This window comes from Ischnura elegans, chromosome 10, assembly GCF_921293095.1.
Source record: "Ischnura elegans chromosome 10, ioIscEleg1.1, whole genome shotgun sequence".
Taxonomy (NCBI): Eukaryota; Metazoa; Arthropoda; class Insecta; order Odonata; family Coenagrionidae; genus Ischnura; species Ischnura elegans.
In genome coordinates this window covers 97,770,312-97,787,889 of record NC_060255.1, presented here as the reverse complement: position 1 = coordinate 97,787,889, position 17,578 = coordinate 97,770,312, and the positions used below count along the sequence as shown (strand labels likewise).

At 39.1% G+C, this 17,578-nt stretch overlaps 1 protein-coding gene across 1 annotated transcript in view; it reads right to left on the bottom strand.

Annotated features, from left to right (window-relative positions):
* LOC124167374 (regulator of nonsense transcripts 1) overlaps nt 1-17,578 on the bottom strand; it is a 42,120-nt gene that overhangs the window by 14,165 nt on the left and 10,377 nt on the right. Inside the window, exons 5-12 of the mRNA XM_046545392.1 lie at nt 16,873-17,085; nt 10,411-10,583; nt 9,938-10,145; nt 9,249-9,408; nt 5,599-5,885; nt 3,308-3,566; nt 1,335-1,548; nt 863-1,089 (exon numbers count right to left, since the gene is read on the bottom strand). Of these exons, the coding sequence (XP_046401348.1) occupies nt 863-1,089; nt 1,335-1,548; nt 3,308-3,566; nt 5,599-5,885; nt 9,249-9,408; nt 9,938-10,145; nt 10,411-10,583; nt 16,873-17,085 (1,741 nt within the window). The remainder of the gene's footprint in view (nt 1-862; nt 1,090-1,334; nt 1,549-3,307; nt 3,567-5,598; nt 5,886-9,248; nt 9,409-9,937; nt 10,146-10,410; nt 10,584-16,872; nt 17,086-17,578) is intronic.

Genomic DNA, 17,578 nt, shown 5'->3' with positions numbered 1-17,578 from the left:
GAATGGATGGCAAGTACAGCTCATGAAACTATGCTGACAGGACAAATTAAGAAGCCAGGCTACGTTCAATTAGGCAAAAGTATTATTCATCTTAGAATTACACTAAGGAATATTTGATGAGCAGAAGTGCTGAATTTTTAAAAATTTGGGTGCAAGTGAATGAATTGTTTGGCTAGGCTGGAATGTAGATTAGAGTTCTGACAATTATGTTACAGAGGGCAGTGACTAAAGAGGATAGCAATGATGAAATTTATAAGGTAGGATGAAATTTAAAATCTAATCATTTATGCATTTTAACTACACTGCATAGATTCTAAATCTTTTGTTAATATCATACTACTCCAGTGAATGCATGAAACAATTCATTGTCGCCAAATAATGACAAAATTCTTTTTCTCTCTGACAGTGGCTTAGTAAGCACCACCACCTTCACATGTGTGCCACAAAGTGGACCTGTGACATCAACACTTTGTTCAGTAAAAACCCATCTTGAAGTTCCTATAACTCACCCTACCAGCTTTCGGGTAATCGGGGTTCGAATCCTAGCTAAGCCAGATATTTGTTTAGTGGCAAACTTCATCCTTTGTGGATATCATTAATTCAAACTGAATTCCTTACCTAAATATGCTTAAATTATAGTCTTATTTCATTTGACGAACCACTAATGTGAGCTTTACTCCAAATCTCGAAACAAATAATATTTCTGCATTAATTTTTCTACCCATTTAAAGAATTCAAGCATTCATAGATTCGTGAATAGGTAAATAAATAGAGGAAGGCATCCAGTCACCTATCAAGAAACATTCTCCCTAACGGCAAATACAAGAAAAAGAGAACAAACATTCCTCAATAGGAGACATACCAAGTAGGCTCGCTGCCCTTCGTATGGCGTGATGATGCCTATTTGCTCTGGTTTGACTCCACATCTCAGAAAACGAGTGGTCAGCTTCTCCACATTTGCAGCCTCTGTACGATTCAAATATGAAGTACCAGAGCCAGCAATTTCTTCCTGCCCCTGTGTCACGTAGAAAAACATGGGTTTCTCCGGCTGGGGCCACGGGAAGTCGATTCCCTTCAACCTCCTCTCGTCTGCAGAAAAATAAATTAATTCACAGTTAACATCCAACAACATTGCCACCACACAGGCGAAAGTTCTTTCCCCTTTTGAAATGCTAACAAATACAATAAAATTAATAACAACAAAAAAGATTCATTTCTAAAGGGGATTGACATGGCTTGGAGTAAACAAATAATTAGCTTAATTATTTTCGAGTTAAGACATCGAAAACAAGATTACCATCAAGAAATCTCAAAAGATGAAATTGCATCCTTACCAGAACAGACTCCATTTTGCAGAGAACCCTCATAAAAGAAGTTCGAGGGGAAGCGAGAGAGTTCAGGGTGCATGCGGTACTGCACCTCAAGACGGAACGGCCTGATGCCGAGCACAACCAGACGCTCAAACAGAGACTGCGAGAGACCAGCCCTGGCAGCCTTCTTGCACATGACAACAGGACCCAGCTGGCAGTGGTCACCAACCAGAATGAGCTGCAGAGAGAAATCAGAGAAGAATTAAAGATACATCCCCTCATCGAATGTCATTTTACTGCACCCGAAAATGAGATGCATTCGTACATAGCACCATGAACAAAATCCATAGAAAACAATAAAAACATGACGTAGAGGTGCAAGAATTCTTCTCAGGTCCCCAACCAGTCCATGGCCAACATTTTGATGCTTGAACCACACATTGTCATCAAGGAATATGAGCAAACCTCAGCCACGGGAAACCGGACACTGAGGAGAACCCGAGAAGAATTATTGCAATGAGTTTGCCTGAAAATCTATGACCCTATTGCATGCAGTAGAGGAAAAACATCCAAGATTGGAGAAGATGAGTCCAGAATGGCTGTTTAAATGATAAACTAGAATTTCCTAAATTACCACTGTCAGCGCTTTCAAAATCATCCTAACATTTTGATAGTATTCATTTTTCATAATAATACACAACCCCAAAAAAAGATTCACCATTTAGCAAAAATCTCATAAATCAATTCATGAAATAGATATCCACAATTACAAAGAATCAACTGGTTAAAAGAACACTGACAATAGAGGCAAATATATTGCATGAAATTTAAGGAGGAAGCAGCATTTCAGAGCAAGTGAGGCTTGAAATTGGACTACGTTAACTCAGTGATTGCATGACCATGTAAAGAAATGGCTATCAGTGAAGTATCAATATGATCAAATATCACCGTCCGACTTTTGCAACAAATACAATTTTAAGACTTATCTTTCATCTAGCCTGATAATCTACGACTTCCAGTAGGACGGCCACCTTGACATAGCAAGCAAAAAGAAAGGGTCCAAGTTTAATGTCATTTACTAAGACTCATAATATTTCTATTCAGCGTTATGAATTAAGTGACATACTAAAACGATAAAAAAACTTCCAATATCTCAGCAACCAATTCATGGATTTTGCATAGTGAAATTATTGCATCTGATTCCCTTCCTGTCTGCACCTGATGATGCAGACAAGTAACATCAAAACCTAGATTGCACTCACAAAATTGAGGCTTAGAATGGGATGAACATTATCCCAACCTATCCACACCAACATTCGGGCTTAAGCAGTGAGTGAGTAAGATATAATGCATTCAAAAATGTCTTCTATCATTTAAAATAAATACACAATCATTCCACCATTTTTACAAGGCTAAGTTACAACTCCTCATGCCATCTGATTCACCTACTATAGTCTATTCACACTATAACTGCAGGTGAGCTTTCGTGAGAGCCCGGACACTCTCAGATGGCTTCTCTGATAGGAGAGGGGTAGTACCAAGAGAGAGGAGCAAACATAACATTGCCAAATGTACATAGCCGCCTTACTCTGTCACTGAAAATGTGCGAGTCATAGGTGGCCACAGGTATTTTGGCCCCGGCACCGAGACAATATACCTACTCATTTGGAAGCCATTGGGGATAATCCTTTTGCAGAAGCCCATGACACTGTCAGCTACCGCGCTGAATGAAGCACCGTTGGTAGAAGGAATACTTAGTCACATGCAAGGAGAACGCGTGAGGTTTGGCAACACTGCTCCACGAGCAGATTCACGATGTTCACTCGGCGGAGGTCTGAGAGCGACTCACTGAGGCCATGCCTACTGTTTGCTGATTGGCCGAGGGAAAGTCACATGTCGAGAAACTTTCCCTCCCCTCATCTCCACTTGCTTTGGCCACACCAGCTCACCCGCAGAGATAAAATGAACAGAGTATATATAGCAAGTGGCTCTCTTACCTGCTTGGCACCTAGCACCACAGGCACCATACACTCCGGCTCCGTCGACTGCATGCTCTCGTCAATGAGAATCGATGAGAACTTGAGGCGAGCGAGGCGAGGGTCGCCAGCACCCACGCAAGTGCAGCAGATCACGTCTGCCGCTTCCAACAGCTCTTTCTCGGCCGCCTTCTTCAGCAGCCGATAGCGCTTCTCATCCACAGACGAAAGCTCGCCTGTTTCGTCCTTCAGTTGCTGCAGCTTCTGGAGCTCAGTATTGCTGGAATAATGAAGATTGGCTGCATAAATCACACAAACAATTTACTAGAAGCATGTCCAACTAGCAACTGTAAAGCTGAATAGGGATCTCTAAATCCTAATGCAGTAAAACCTCTTTACATCATAATGGAAGGGACCAAAATTTGGACAATTTGATGTATGGAGGTTCATTGAGGTTTCAATGATAGGCACCATTTTTTCATATCCTTCGAAAATGAAAGGCACTAATCTTTTAAACCATTATATTAATGTGTTTCAACGAACATGCATGCATTAGTGAACATGTATTTATTATTAAATAATTACACAAAGCGAGTGCTATCGCATAATTTTTACCATGATTCGAGAGAAAACGATGTGATCTCTCTTAATTCAACAGTCACTTAAAATGATTAGGAGAGTTGGACACCTTTTTTTCTTATCTACTGTTAGGTATGCTCTCATGTGGAACAAAATGGCCATAACTAATGGTTAACGTGAAAATTACAGCATATTAAAGGAGTATAAGAAAAAAAAATAAGGGAGAAACATTTATCACTGAAAATTTCATTCCATGTACGTAATCACAGCTGCATTAATGGTCTCTAGTTGTCTCGGTACAATTTGCGGAGGTAGTATGGCCGTCTCCGGGGTGTCTCCTTCGTATGATAAGTGGAGGTTTTACGAGATAAAGAGGTTCACTACAAAGAGGTTTGCCTATAAATTTACATGTAAATCTGACTGGACCGAAGGGGTGGTATGAAGTATGGAGGTTTATTATGTAAAGAGGTTTTACTTTAATTCCCTAGGGATGTAAGTAGAAATATACGAAGAATACAATGATGATGGCACAAGAGCACTGCTGTCCTCACCCACCTATAAAGAGTAGTGGGTAAAGTTATAGCTTCCTCGTCCAAAACTCAAAAAATTGCATCGACTGAAAAATTAAACATAACCTTTGTGCAAATGTCATACTACTTTAGCATTCAAGTACGTTAAAATCAATCTGATCAATGAAAGTGTTGACTGAAAATTATTTCCTTAATTCAACCCTAAGAGTGCAGGAATGTTTTTATACGTTTTGCACGCTGACTGCGGCATTTACCCAAAATTTTAATTGTTACCCAGGTACCTTACACCTGGGCACTCTCCCTCACAAAAAGGATCACTATCTATAATGTTTAAGGCTACACAGGTATTGGCAAAGACAGAAGAATATCATCCGCATCTTATGTACGCGAATCCGTCGAGATAGCGAAAAGGCCAAACAACTTCACTAGGGAGGATGGATATAACCTCAGCCGCATATGGAGAGGGTTCCTGGCCCAATATAATGACCAAAGGCTATCACCTTCCGTGAAAATTCAAAATCGGGTCAACAATGGGTTAACGAAACCTATATAAGCTCGGGACGAGAACGGTTTCCCTCCCACTCTCTTGAAAACGCTCCCAGTAGGAGGAGAGAAACGTTGAGTAAGAAAATGTTACCTATGCAGCAATTCCCGATAACAACCACCAACATTGATCACTAAGGGGCTTAACTCTAACAGACCAGCCCTCGTGGCGGGGGGTGCCTCATGCAAAGGAAGTATCTACTGAACTGGCTTGCAGCAAAAATCGAGAACTGCCGCAGCCCTAGGGTTAAAGCCAAGATGTCAAAAAAATAAATTAGAGCCAAAAATTTTTTACTGATAACATTTTGGCAGTGTTAGCTCATGAAGTTAAAACTTTCGTGGTCCATATGTTGTCCATTAATAAAACTTTTGCATTAACTTGCTTCTACTGGCTCACAAGTCAAAATTTCTTGTTGACTATAGTGTCCTGAAGTTTGCATTGCATGAGTCCTGAAGAGGTCCCCTGCAGAGGGGAAGGCACATTGGCTTTTAAGCCACAAGATGGAGGTTAAGCCAAAAGTTTTATTAATGGACAAAAGTCCAGTTCTTAAGTGGTTGAAAAAACATTTCAAGAGCAGGAGGAAAATCTACACCACAGTATCATTTTCAACAATGGAGCATTCACATGATGTATAGGTTTTCTCAAAATACTGTACTCACCTATCAATGCTACGGATTTGATTGTGAAGAGCCAAAAATGAGACTGGAGAATCGATGGCTTCCCGAGACTTTGCACACAGGCGGACCACCTTCAACCCGGTTCTGTGTATCTTCTCAGTGAGCTGGTCAACAGCAATGTTTGACGGGGCGCAAACGAGTACGGGACCACCTCCAGTTTGTTTCACAAGCTGATACACTATCGTGGCTGACGTCACAGTTTTCCCAGTTCCAGGAGGACCTTGGATGAGCGAAAGTGGCCTCTGCAAAGCGTGCTTCACCGCATACACCTGAATGACAAATCGCTCTGATTAGAAAACTGATCCTCAGGCCAACATACAGCTCAGACAGGGTGTCCAGCCAATCAAACCAGAAAAAAATCATGCATAATTCCATGATATCTAGGGAAATTTTACAAAATTCCAGGTTAATTACTGTGATAAATAAGGATTTAAAACCTAAAATTACATCGATACTTTTAAATAATATTACATTCATGAATTATTTTACATCTCTAATTGAATGACCTACAACTTTTAGTAAACATTTTACACTTAACTTATGAACTTCTCACTCGGCACCTCAAGACATGTTTTGTATTTTTGGGATGGTTAGGGAGAGCTAAGCTGAAACTGTGATCCCTACAGTGTAGAAAAGTGCATTTGGGCTCTAACCAGGTAGAAATAAAAGTGCTGGGAAACTGGAGAAGGTAGTCGAGCGATGGTCAAACGTTTAAAAACATTTTTCTGCAGTCAGCATACAATACGTATAAAACTGTTCCCACAGTTTAAGGGTTAAACAAAATGGATGTTGAACGGGCAAAATTTTATTTGAAATAAAAGATTTTGAAATTCCAGGTTGGAGCATAAATTCATGAAATATTCATGCATAAATTCAGGGACTAAAAGTTCACGCATGATTTTTATTACTCACAGTTTTCCCGGTCACCAGACACCCTACAAGATTGACAGCATTTGTTTCCCCACCACATTCATAAAAGCCACGAGACGCGATATAACACGAAATCGGTAAATAAAAACGAAATTTTGCGTTTTTTGCGATTTTAGGTGGATTAGCGAAAAAATCACGTCTAATGACTCATAATCTATTAAAGCCTTCATTGTTTAACGCTGCCGACGCTCATTTTCTCTATTTCATTACCATTCCAAGGTCAATTGGCTCGTTTAGTCTCGCACATAACGCACCCGCTTAATATCGCGCACTATAGTGATTTCTCCTCCAGAATTTGCCGTGTAATTTATCACAGTCTCTCTCCTCGATTCCCAAGTATCAGTCCTGAAATATTTAGAATGAGGCGCTTTCTCACCTGAAGAATTAGATATTATGAATTAAAAATCTGCGGAAAGAAATTTAACGCGGCCGCGAAATAGGTGAAAATTAAGCTCACACACCCGGTACGCGTCAATGCCGAGCAGTAATTCTGGTGACTCACCGCGACGCATTAGACAGCGTTATTGGATAACTTGTTGCAGGAAAACCTTGAGTGTAGGTCTAATGTAACAATTTCATTGACTTAAACACGGCCACTGGCTGGGACCAGGCCCCCGTTCACGGAACGGCCCACAGCGTGGCAGAGGGTCATCTCATCTGAAAGCGGCCTGAATTTCACGGCGTCGTGACGTGAACAGCAGCCAGCAAAAAGTCGTTTCGTCAGAAAGCGGCCTAAATGTAGCACTGCCTGTATTTCACGCCGTAGACGGTGCACCGCCGTGCCGGATTGAAATGGAGGCCATGGTGACCACGACGGCCGTCAACGGCACCGTGCTGTCAACTGCGAGATTCGATTCGTTTAAAGACATCCATAGACGCGTATGGTTATTTGAAAGCACGAAGCGCTAGCAGCTGGGGGAAGAGAGGGAAGGAACAGAAAGGATAGGAGGAGAGGGGGTTCTCCTTATTAGCAGACGTCGGATCTTCGGTTCTCCACTGAGCTATAATGCAAAAAAAATCATTTCGACATTGGCCAAATCTAATATCTAATTCTTTAGGTGAGGAAGCGTCTCATTCTAGATGTTTCAGGATCGATAAATGGGAAATCATTTTTAAAGTTTCTTTGAATCCGATTTTGTTTTGTTATGTGTGCTTCTTTCACTGCCATTCCTGACCGATTGGCAACAGCTGTAATCAAAACTAAGCGATTGTGTTGTATCTAGCTGCTGTCCTACCTTCCCTCAACACCTGAGTGAGGTGCATCGAAAGGGAACCCACAACATGAAACATTTCAGCCAATTTGTAAGTTATACAGTACTATGGTTATATCGTAGCTACCCAGAACTTGGTTAGAAAACACCATTGTGATAGGTGTGTTTTGCGGTTGGACTGTTTTTTTTATAGTGGCTTTTTAAAGTGGAAGTTTAAAGCTGGAGCTTTAAATATCAAACGAAGGATACGAATTTTAAAATGCCAAAAGCTAGAGATACTGTTCATACCAGGGCAAGTGAATTCAGCTGAGAAGGATTTTATGTGAAAGACAGAGTTTTAATGTGCAAAGTTTGTGATAAAAGATTTTAATTTGAAAGATATGACAATTTGTTAAAGCACATCAGTAGCTATACACACAAACGTGCGAAAGAAAGGGGACCCACAAAACGACAGCTATCATTTGAACACACAGTCACTCAGTCAAAGAAAGCAAAGGAGGAGCTTGTTTTTGCTACTACAGAAGCATTTTTAAAGGCTTTATTTAGTGTAGAGAAACTTGACAATCCAAAAATTCTGGAATGGCTCTCAAAGTACATATGAGGTAGCGGGAATTTGCCATTTGCCAATTGTATTCACCAAGACTACATACTTGAACCATTTGTATACCTTGAACCAATATAAGTTGAACCATTTCTATCACTTAAGTTTTATCAGAAATTTTGTACGATTGAAATTGGGTTCAGTGTTATGTAAAATGCTTAATAAAAGTATAAGTATCATGAAATGTGTACCATAAAATAATAAAACGCCTATAAATGTGGGGAAAATTATAATAACACCGCCAAGATTTTCTATAACACCGAAATCACATGGTTTTAAAACGAATTTTAGCAAAAAATAAAACCACTTTCATGGACCTCTAGCCATAAGACAATTAACCAGCATCATATAGCAAGGCTGTGCATACAAATTCACAGCTTTGGTCCTCCCTGACTTTTTCTCAACTCCTCACACAACTTAATCCCTGACTTTTGATTGCCTTCATACTTGAAGAGACACATCACTATCACGATCCTGATAGTCTATTCAACTACCTTTTTCATGCAAAAACCAAGGAGCCATAAGTAGCAGTAATAAAGCCATGTATCACCAAGTTGTGACAACCCCAAGTTGCCCAGCCAAGACAGCAACAAAATGGCCACTTTGCCACCCAAATGCAAAAATGCTCCACAGGTTCAACCACAATTTCTCTTTTCTTCTGCATCTCTTGAGTTCCTCCCTGATCATGATCTAATGTCAATGACATTTCTGTTACTTCCCTGAATGGTATGAACCCTGGTATCTTCATCACATGTTCAGAATGATTGAAGTAACATATTTTATGTGACTTTGACATTAAGTCCCAAAAGAAAAACAAAAATGAGCTAGAATAGCCATATAGATCGCCTTTTGGCTGGTACCCAGACTGGTAACGGAAGAAGAATATTCACCTGCGAGCGGTTGAGATCCGGGAGGTTGGGAGCCGAGAAGTGCTTGGGCAAGTGACACCTGAACAGCACCTCCTCCACTTCATGTCCGAGGAGACGGTGGTAGATGTATCCCGAGACGGATGTGTCATCAACAGCAAACTTCTTCAGTGCCAGCTGCATCCTGCACAAGAAGATGAAAACAATGGTCAGCTTTAATAAGACAAGACCACTAATGGCTTAAGTGAGAATGAGGAAACATGCTAATTGAATGATAACATATGTTGAGTGGTTGCTTTTACACAAAAGGCTATGATTATTGTCATTTTCTGAACTGATGTTGGCTTTATGAAACAATCATCGAATGACAAGTGGACAGAAAGAAGGGCAAAGGGCAGCCCGAAATGAGTTATATAGGAGGGGTAGTTAAGGATGTAAAAGAGAATAAATATGTCACTATGAAAAGGCTAACAGGAGATCTGCATCAAACTAAAGTTCCGATTGTCGACTCATGATGACAAATGTATGTAAAAATCCTTCCTTTTTCCAAATTTGAAGCTTCCTCATGCTCTGATGTGCACATATTTTGATGAAAAATGCTGGCTACAATGGCACAATAAATGATTTTAATCCAAGGCCAATTCCATAAAGGTTGAAATTAACTCCACAGTTACTCAATTAACAGGGCTACTAAGAGTGGAACAAAATTGTACCTGTCAAATGAGGTGCTCTTCCAGATGAAATCCAAAACAAAGTTGGATGTGCACTCTGTAGGGGCTCCACAGTTGTTCTTAAGCTCAATGCCGACTTCCTCACCAAAGTTGTCTGGAATCTTAATCACGTGTCCAACACCAGACCACGGCTTGTGCATTTCACCTAAATACCGCAGCCTTAATTCATCTCCATGCATTAGCTTCATATCTGCAAAACAAGCCAGGTAAAAGTTCAGCTTAAGGCTATTAAAAATTAAAAATTATTCCAATGATAAATATGATTAAGCCAGTGAACAATATTATTATACCCTATGGCTGATATATTACCCGAAGGAATTCCAGTAGTTATAGAGTTGATCTTTCCAAGCAGGGCAAACTTTGATCCAAAATGGAATATGTTGAGTGCATATCTAACTGATGGAATACCCAAATCAGAAAAATTTTAAGCTACGGATCAAATGGTATTAACCTACCTCCATCAGTTTTGGCAAGGGTGAAGTAAGAAATAGTCTTCTTGTTCAATCCAACATCCCACCGGACTTCAATGTTGTCCTGCGTCTGCGACTCCTTCAGCTTCTTGTCATAATCAGCCTCCAGTTTGACCAATGGCCCAAAGATATTCTGGTATTGATAACCATCCTCATACCTGAAAATAAAGTGAAAATACCCACAAATAAGTCGGCTGCAATGCTTCTCAAAGCAACTCAAGGTTAGATGGTGACACTTTGTAGGACTTTTTGAGGGTAATATTGTTATTTGTCGATGACATAGAAGTCTTAGGAGAGACAGAGAACAGAAGAAAATTCTTTTAATAATGGAAAACATAATGACTAGATTAAAACTGAAAATCAAAGCAATGAAAACAAAAGCATTGGTTGATAGTAGTAGAGAATAGGCAAAGACAAATCTGACACTAGGAAACCACACATACACATGAAGGAGTTCAGCTAATTGGGTTGCCCAGTGACCAACGATAGATGAAACAGGAAGGTAATAGCCCAAACAAAGAGGGTAGTCCTCAAAAAGAGGTGTCTGTTGAAAATATAAGCCTTGAAGTAAAAAGCAATTTATTAAGACTTATACTTGGAGCATGCTTCTTAATGGTCGGAAAGCTTGGGTGATGACAGCAGCGGAGATATCAAGGTTGAAAAATGCTTTCTAAATTTGGTGATATAGAAGAATGAAGAAGATGCAATGGATAAATAGTGTGAGTACAGGCAGTCCTCGACTTTCGTGCACTCGACTTTCATACGTTCAAAAGTGACACCTTTTACTTGACTTCCGTACGCTAAATTCTGACTTTCGGGCGTTGGTCTGTAGTTTTTTAAAATTCCCCCGATGTTTACTGCGCATCCCAACATTCAATTGATTCAAATGGTAGTATATGCAAACAATACGAACGTATACAATGAAGGGAATTGTTGGTAGTTGACTCTAATCTAGGTGATTTATTTGAGAGAGAGACTGCCAACTATAGGCTCCTTCATCAAGAGAAGAAGAAAGCCTTCATTGGAGAGGTTTACAAAAAAGTTGACTAGACAAAATCAAATAACTATCAATAAAACTCGTAAGATCTTCTTTCTAATTGTGGTTTTTTCGTTTGAGTGCTGTTTATTTCCTGTACACCTTCAGCAACGATATTGCACGAAATACCAAATTCCATTTGTCTTTTGACTTTTTTGAATAACACACGAAATATACGCGGTCATGAATGTCACCTGCCGAATGTCAAATTTTGGTGTAAAAATTAAAAGGTATCCAGAATGCGGGTTCAACAATTACATTTTGTTATGCTTCTTGATATGTCTTTTTATTTATAGTGGACATAATAAGTGGAATGTCAAATTAAACGCCAAGAGGAAGTTTCACTTGATAGCCAACGGAGTTCTTGTTTTTCTAACTTTTATTTACATTTTCTGCATATTTTCGAAAGAAATTACCGTATATCTCCGAATATAGTCCCCCCCCGAATATAGTCCCCCCCCCCCCCCAATTTTGAGACCTCAGTTTTGGGAAAAATTTTAAAATGTAAAGGAAGGCAATTTTTCTGTGGTTAGCAAGTTAAGATTCTAGATTCGATAAAAACTATTATTTTCTGTGAAGATTAAGAACAAATCTGTTCACATATTTTCCATCACAACAAAATAACTATACCTAAAACATGTTGTGATCCATTGCATGTATCAGTAATTTATAGTTCCTTAACCAGATGTAATGAAGAAATGAGAAATTTTTTTAAGTATCCAAGGCTATTGTATTTTTTAAACCTTCACAAATTATTAATATTTTTGATTTCCAAATGACTACAGACAATGTCAATATATAAGCTTTAACTTAAAGCCCATAAACAGTATTGCATTTGGCCCTGAAACTTCCTTAGATCCAGTGTAACACACCCATCAACCCATCAAGTCATCACAAATCCAAGTGACCTGAAGAATTTAGGAAATCTAAATAAAATTGTGTTAAATAAATTATAAATACAGTGGAACTTGGTTAGTACGTTCCTCCTTAGTACGTTTTCCTCCTTAGTACGGCGATTTCCCTCGGTCCCGGTACCATCCGAACAAAATACAGGTAAAAGAATTTGGTTAGTACGTTTGAAAAAATTGCGCTTTCCTGGTTAGTACGCTCAATTGCTTGCCGTGACGCAACCCGCAATTCGTTCTCTAGTGTCTTCTTAAGGGTCGCAAACGTCCGAATTCATGATTTAATTTATTATTATTAGCCATTAACATTCTTCCATTCATTCCACATCTCTTTCTTCAACCGTAATTTATCCAAATGCATTTCTGAATTCTTGTGACGTGATGAAAAATAAAATGCGGCCATTTTTCGGGAATGTCTGACTATGAAAAACTACAGCCAATAAGAAGCCCCAATTTTCCCCACCCCGAGCTCCTCACCTTCTGTTGCCTTTGGAGCGCTTGGGAGTGCCCACTGCTGCGCACAAAGTTCGTGAGTGGGCAATTGTTGCTATTGCACGAGTTATCATGATGAAGAAATGAGTCTTAACGGTATTAGACAATTCCCACATTATCTAAAGCAGTACTGCCCCATAAACTCGACGTCGTGCGTATTTACTTAACTACTGTTGCGGGAGCAGACGATCCTCTGGATCTCCACGCGAAGCTTAGCTTAAAAATACTTGATCTCGGAACGAAAGCAGACGACATTAGACAAATTTTGAAAGTAAATTTCAACTGTTTCTTGTAATTACGTCGTAATCTAATAATATTGCGTGTCATCAGTCGATATATCGATCGATTTTACAATCGAAATGGTATCATTCCAGAAGCGAATGTCTACGGCTGTTGCCGTAATTTGAAAGTCAATATAATTTTGCCCAATTTTTATGATGTTTAAAAAACCAGTTGACTTACTCCGGGTTGTTGTTATATTCTCCGAGTACGCTGTGAGAAAGAAAAATGACTTGCATTTGCTTGTCTGAGCTTCACTCGTCCTCGTTCTGTAAATATATATAGGATAAATCACGGGAGATAGACGCCGTAATCATGAAATCGTCTCCGGGATGTCCATGAAAAATTGCGATTTTTATTCACATGGTATTGTTTTTCATGGTAGCGCTCATTTTCTTGATTTTAAATGTGAAAAGAGTTCAGGAAGGCGATCCTATGAGAACTACCGATAGTAATTGTAATTATGACGACTTTTTCACTGATTGCAATAACCCCGACTGCTATTATTTACTTTCCTTGTTAGTACGTTTTCCTGGTTAGTACGTTCATTTTTCGTGGTCCCTTCAGAAACGTACTAACCAAGTTCCACTGTATTATAAAAATATTGCTATCAAATGCCTGCTAAGCAAAACAATTAAACTACAGGACTTACAAATATCAAAGTAATAAAATTAAGTAATAAACTTTTTCCAACAAACATTAAAACTGAAAAAAAATTATATCAATTTTCAATGCCTCGTCGCGAATCATTGCATAAGTTACACAAAGAGCTTCTGCTCTGCATTTGTGCACAAATTCGACGATATTTTCCTCTAATTCTTTGAATCTGCCGCATCGAGACCCCCGAAATGACTTCCGCGATGTATTAGCGCTTTGCAAGCGCTGTAAATACTATGATTTACGGCATATTCTGCAACGGCTATTTTTAAATTGGCATCGAAACTCCGTCTTTGAAGGCCTCTAATCTGCGGCAGGATTGATCCTCATCTTTCTACTTGATCCATCACCTCACTGTTGAACGTAAAATTATTTTTAATAAAGAAAATATCGCGGAAATAATTGCGAAACGTTATGCGACGTAATTTATCGATCCTATTTACCCTGACGAATTGAAGATATTCCTCAATAAATTGATTACACTTTCGATGCTGAGTCGCTGTATTTCGATCAAATGCAGTAATGCCGGCGCTTCTGGTTTAAAGTCGTCGATTACTGCGCCTTTTCAGAAACAAATGCATCACCTATTGCGCATTCTTGTCCTGCGAAGGCGGTAAAGGCAGTGGTTGTAAACACGAACCGCACGGGCACATGGACATATAGTAGCTACGGACGCAATGAAATGCTAAATCGTCACGAAAGGTTCACTTTATCTGTTTATTTTTCGCAATTATTTAAATCGTGTAGTTATTAAATGAGCGACGGGTACATATACTATTGATTCAATTCTAGTGTTCGATTAATGTAATGATAGTGTGTGTTTAGTTTTCATTTTAATTATTTACTGTTTTGCGTCATTAAGTGATCAGTGTCGATTGAATTATTCTAACAATACTTTTCCAAGAAAAATTAGCGGCTACCCGATGGATTCCGTGAAAACGCATATTCGATATGCTATTTGAATCGGAATAATCATATCTGTACAACATTTGTGGTAAAAATTGTCTTAATTTCCGGTAAAACGTGGCAGTATTTACTAATATATCCGATTATAATCCTCATAAATATACTCAAATAGAAAGACTACGAGAACATTAGCCATTATGCCGTTATTTATTACTTTATGGTCACCTTTAGTATGCTAAACTGGATTACACTCGATTATAGTCCCCCCCCCTTACTTTTCCGCGGCCATTTTTGGAAAAAAAGGGGGGACTATATTCGGAGATATACGGTAGATGATTTGAGGAATTTTATTAACTAATTATTAAAATTAAGTTAATTGAAATAAAATCCGTGAAAAAAATAAGGTTTTAGTACATATATTTCGCCTTTTGGCACATTAAACCCTAACTAGTATGGAAGTCAATGGTTCGATTTACAAGTTTTCGGGAACGCATTGCGTGCGAAAGTCGGGGACAGCCTGTAATGTGGAAGTTCTTGAAATCTTAGGCGATAAAAGAAGTCTTCTCAAAACCTTGGGTAGAAGCCAGAACAATAAAATTGGCCACATCATGATACACAAGGGCCTGATGAAAATTATCTATGAAGGAAAGATGGAAGGGAAGAACAGCAGAAGTAGTCCAAGAATGAAATGAATGGAGCAGGTGATAAAGTATGTAAAACAGAAGAATTATGTATGTGCTAAAAGATTGACCTATAGGAGAACTGAGCGGAGAGCTGTGTTAATGCAATATTTTTATATTTTCACATTTTTCAGTTTATTTTTTAACCTTCTCCCAGAAAAAAACTTTGGCCACTCCAGCAGACCCCTGCAAAGGAGGGAAGAAAAGTAAAGACAGTTTGCCTGTTCTTTTGTTATTGCATATGGACGGTTCGGATAAATTAAAACCATTTGTATTAGGGAAGTCCATGCATCCCCAATGTTTTAAGGGAGTAAAAGCACCCCAATGGGCTTTGGAAATAATCAAAAATACACGTTAATGCTGGATTTGTTTGAGAGGAGAGTGACAGGCCCATAGAAATGTCGGAGAAAGCGCAGAGAGAAAATGATGAACTTGATGATTGCGTAGACAGGGTTCCCACAGTAACTAAATTATAAAATTAACGGTTTTGTCCAGGTTTTCACAGTCTAAATTGCGTCAAATTCACGGTCTGATGATAAGCCATTTTAGGAAGAAATATTGATCACTTAACAATCATAGGCTGCATATTAACTAAAAATATACAGAAAACGTGATGAATGCCGGGAATGCAAACGCAGCCATGAAAGTGCTCTTATGACGTCGCCTATTGTTAGCAAAATTCAGGCCCGGCTGAAGGTTGTGAGTGGGAAAATGGATGGTGACGAGGAAGTGAAGAGGTGTCTGATTTCTCGCCAGGGTTAATGATCACTTTGGCAAACGGTCTTCCAAATCACAGCCGTAAGGTCTGTGTGTCATCATGACACACTGCCCAATATTTGTGTTTCGAATATCCGTGTGCAGATAAATGCATGGACAGTGTCTGCGAGTGACTGACCTTGAAATATGATCGAAAAATCGATTTTTCCTTTTATCCGTCAATCACAGATCTACAATCAAGTTTGAGAGATTTTTAAGGTTTTATGACGAAATTCACGGCTATTTCCAGGTTTTTTCACGGTAGACAGAATTCACGGGTTATTCACAGTTTTAAGGTTTTCACGGTTGAGTGGGAACCCTGGTAGACGTTCAAGAACATTTTGGCCCATGTGACATCTAAATTTATGACGACGTTGATGAATTGATTGCAGCTGAGGTAGATGAAGAAATTTCTGAAAGTAGTTCCAAATAAGAGGAGGAAACAATGTCTATGCCTTCAGTGGTTGAAATGCGACGTGCCGTTAGGATAATAATTGATGTTAACTGGGCTAGTAATCACCCTAAGGACGAATTCAATAAACTAAGTGAAGTAGAACAATTTCTGCTCAAAGCAAGAATGACCAGAAAACTGAAGCAGATGAAACTTGATTCATTTTTTTGTCAGTCAATGAATCTGTGAAAGCAAATTTTTCTTGGCAAGGTGCCAACCAAGGATGGGCAGACAATAGCCAATACAAAGTTGCTGTTCTTTTGAACAATGACAATTAGCACTCACCTGAGGAGTACCTGCTGGGGCTCCTCGTCCACACCAGGCTTCTCCAAATCTTGGAATGTTGCATCCACATTGTCCTTCCAGAGTTCTTCAAGCTTGTTTATCTGCTGAGCGGATATTTGCCTGGCACGGAGCTGCTCTTGTTCAGACGGGAGTTTGACAAGCCATGAGAGAAAGCAGCGATCGGCAATCAGGGGCTTCCACTGCTCCTGATCCCTGGTAAACAACAAGAGCAACCATCAGTGTTGTACAATATAACACAGCCTAGTCATATTTTCAATTGTATCTGAGCTGACATTATAGAATTTACTCGTGGTAAAATAAATATATTTATAACTTTGTCTATTCCACACAGGTTTTTCTTTTCCACTCACCTATATTGAATACAACCTCCATTGGTTTCAACACTCATATGTCATTATCAAGAGGAAATACTCTGGTAATCTCAATGATGACATGAGTGTGTTGAAACTGGTCAATATTGAACCTATAAAGCTGCCTATAATAGACAAAGTTATCAATGCATTTATTTAAAAGCTTAAGTAACTAATGAAAATCATAAGTAGAATAGAATAGAGCTACTTAGTACCCTTCCAAAACACATTAACTCTGGGCTTATTGAACATTTTCATAGATAGAAGATAAAAGCTTTTCACTTTGCAGAGTTTAGCTAATAGTGATTCAACATCCAACCATCCAAAGGTTCATT